Genomic DNA, 2,781 nt, shown 5'->3' with positions numbered 1-2,781 from the left:
CCGCGACGCGCGCGCCGGCCGCCGCCCGCCGCGGCCGCCCTGGTAGATCTCGGCGGTGATGGGGGCGACGGCGGCCTGGAGCTCGCTGAGCTGCTCCTCAATGTCCTGCGCCTCGGCCGTCTGGCCGTTCTCCTCGAGCCACGCCTCGGCGTCCTTGAGGCTCTGCTTGATCGTGTCCTTGTCGTCCTTGTCCAGCTTGCCGCCCAGGCCCTCCTTGTCGCTCACCTGGTTGCGCAGCGTCGCGATAAAGTTCTGCAGGTTGTTCATCGACTCGATCCGCTTGCGCACCATCTCGTCCTGCTCGGCAAACTCCTCGGCCTCGGCCACCATCCTCTCAATCTCCTCGGGCGTGAGGCGGCCCTTGTCGTTGGTGATGGTGATCGACTCGGTGCGACCTGTGCCCTTGTCTGCGGCCGAGACCTTCATGATGCCGTTGGCGTCGACCTCGAAGGTGACCTCGATCTGCGGGGTGCCGCGGGGTGCGGGCGGGATGTTGGTGAGCTCAAACTTGCCGAGGAGGTTGTTGTCCTTGGTCATGGAACGCTCGCCCTCGAAGACCTGGATCAGGACCGTGTTCTGGTTGTCGGCGGCCGTCGAGAAGATCTGGCTCTTCTTGGTGGGGACGACGGTGTTGCGCGGGATGAGCTTGGTCATGACGCCGCCGTTGGTCTCGATGCCGAGCGTGAGCGGGTTGACGTCGATGAGGACGACGTCGCCGAGCGACTCGACGCCGGCAAGGACACCGCCCTGGACGGCGGCACCCCAGGCGACGGCCTCGTCGGGGTTGATGCCCTTGGAGGGCTCCTTGCCGTCGAAGTACTCCTTGAGCATCTGCTGGACCTTGGGGATACGGGTCGAGCCGCCGACGAGGACGACGTCGTCAATGTCCTCCTTCTTGACGCCGGCGTCCTTGAGCACCTGCTCGACGGGCTTCATCGTCTTGCGGAAGAGGTCCATGTTGAGCTCCTCGAACTTGGCGCGGGTGAGGGTCTCGTCGAGGTCCTTGCCGTCGAAGAAGCTGTCGATCTCAATCTTGGTGCTCATCTGGCTCGAGAGGGTGCGCTTGGCGCGCTCGACCTCGCGCTTCAGCTTGCCGACGGAGCGCTTGTTGACCGAGGCGTCGACGCCGTGCTTCTTGCGGAACTGCTTGAGGATGTAGTCCGAGACGCGGTTGTCGAAGTCCTCGCCACCGAGGTGGGTGTCACCAGCGGTGGCCAGCACCTCGAAGACGCCCGAGTCGATGCTGAGGAGCGAGACGTCGAAGGTACCGCCTCCGAGGTCGTAGACGATGATCTGCGACTCGCCGTCCTTCTTGTCGAGGCCGTAGGCGATGGCGGCGGCGGTGGGCTCGTTGACGATGCGGAGGACGTTGAGACCGGCGATGGTGCCGGCGTCCTTGGTGGCCTGACGCTGGGCGTCGTTGAAGTAGGCGGGGACGGTGACGACGGCGTGGGTGACCTTGTGGCCCAGGTAGGCCTCGGCCGTCTCCTTCATCTTCTGCAGAACCATGGCCGAGACCTCCTCGGGCGTGAAGACCTTCTTCTCGCCGTTGACAGTGACCTGGATGGCCGGCTTGCCGTTCTTCTCAACCAGCTTGAAGGGCAGGTGGCGGATGTCCTTCTTGAGGTCCGACTCGCCCCACTTGCGGCCGATCAGGCGCTTGGCGTCAAAGATGGTGTTTTCCGGGTTCTGCGGTGCCTGGTTCTTGGCGGCGTCACCGACGAGACGCTCCGGGGTGAAAGCGACGTACGAAGGGGTGATACGGTTGCCCTGGTCGTTGGTGATGATCTCGACACGTCCGTTGATCGAAGCGCCGACGCAAGAGTAACTGCAGGACGGCGAGGAAAAGGGAGCGGGAAGCGACGGGACACGGTCAGAAGGCTGTCTACAGCAACGGACCAAGAGAGGCGCGAAGAGCCCCTCGACGGGCCGCTCCGTCGCGTCTGGCAGCACCACGAGAGACACTCACGTAGTTCCCAGGTCGATACCAATGACAGTTCCGTACTCGCTCCTCTTGTCGGCGGCGGCGGCGACGCCCATTCCGCCGGCCGAGGGGCCGGAGCTGAAGACCGCGGTGAAGGTGAGGATGGCGACAATGGCCATGAAGATGGTCATGAGGGAGGGTCCGGCGGAGGCCTTGCGGGCGCGCAGGGCGGCCCGGCGGCCCTGAACCGCCTTGACGGCTCGTGTGGGGGCGACCATGGTGGTTGGCGGTATGCTCAAGGCGCTGCGCTCTTGGTTGCTGGTGAAACGATGTCTCTGAGAAGGAATGGGGTGAGAGGCGGGGGCCGCTTCTTTTCGCTCCGTTCTACCGTTGAGAGGGAGCCGTTGCCTGCGAGATCGATGGCGGGCAGAAGAGGAGGCACGCAAGAGGCGCATCGTCAGCATGCCGCTAGTGACCTCCGTTAATTAGCCGCGAGAGCGTCGCCGCCAGAGCGTCTCGCCGAGCAGCAGATACTCTACTCGCGATGCCCAGACGACCGTCCGGGAATGGAGGGGCGGGGACAGCGAGAGCGTGTGCAGATACTCACAGAGAACTATCCAGGCTCGGACCAAGAAAGGCGAGGTGCAGAAGGACCTTGACGAGGGGAGGGGAGCCAGAGGGGGTGGTGGCGGTGGTGGAGAGAGGGAGAGGCAAGCCGAAGGACAGCGGCAGGTATTTGAGCTGATGGGCAGACTCGAGCGCAGGCGGGCGACGACGACGGGGCGGGCGCAGAGTGCTGCGCTGGAGGCTGGAAGGACCAGCAGTCGGTCGGTCTGCCTGTCGACGTGGCAAATGCG

General features: G+C 64.7%; 1 protein-coding gene across 1 annotated transcript in view; it reads right to left on the bottom strand.

Annotated features, from left to right (window-relative positions):
* PFL1_06841 (uncharacterized protein) overlaps window positions 1–2,202 on the bottom strand; it is a gene marked incomplete at both ends in the record, with an annotated part of 2,640 nt that extends 438 nt beyond the window's left edge. The window contains 2 exons of the mRNA XM_007878638.1: window positions 8–1,828; window positions 1,970–2,202. Of these exons, the coding sequence (XP_007876829.1) occupies window positions 8–1,828; window positions 1,970–2,202 (2,054 nt within the window). The remainder of the gene's footprint in view (window positions 1–7; window positions 1,829–1,969) is intronic.
* Window positions 2,203–2,781: the final 579 nt, after the last annotated feature.

Source organism: Pseudozyma flocculosa, assembly GCF_000417875.1.
Source record: "Pseudozyma flocculosa PF-1 unplaced genomic scaffold scaffold00002, whole genome shotgun sequence".
Classification (NCBI taxonomy): domain Eukaryota; kingdom Fungi; phylum Basidiomycota; class Ustilaginomycetes; order Ustilaginales; family Ustilaginaceae; genus Pseudozyma; species Pseudozyma flocculosa.
Note: the sequence above shows the minus strand (reverse complement) of the source record. Positions and strands in the feature narration are given on the sequence as shown.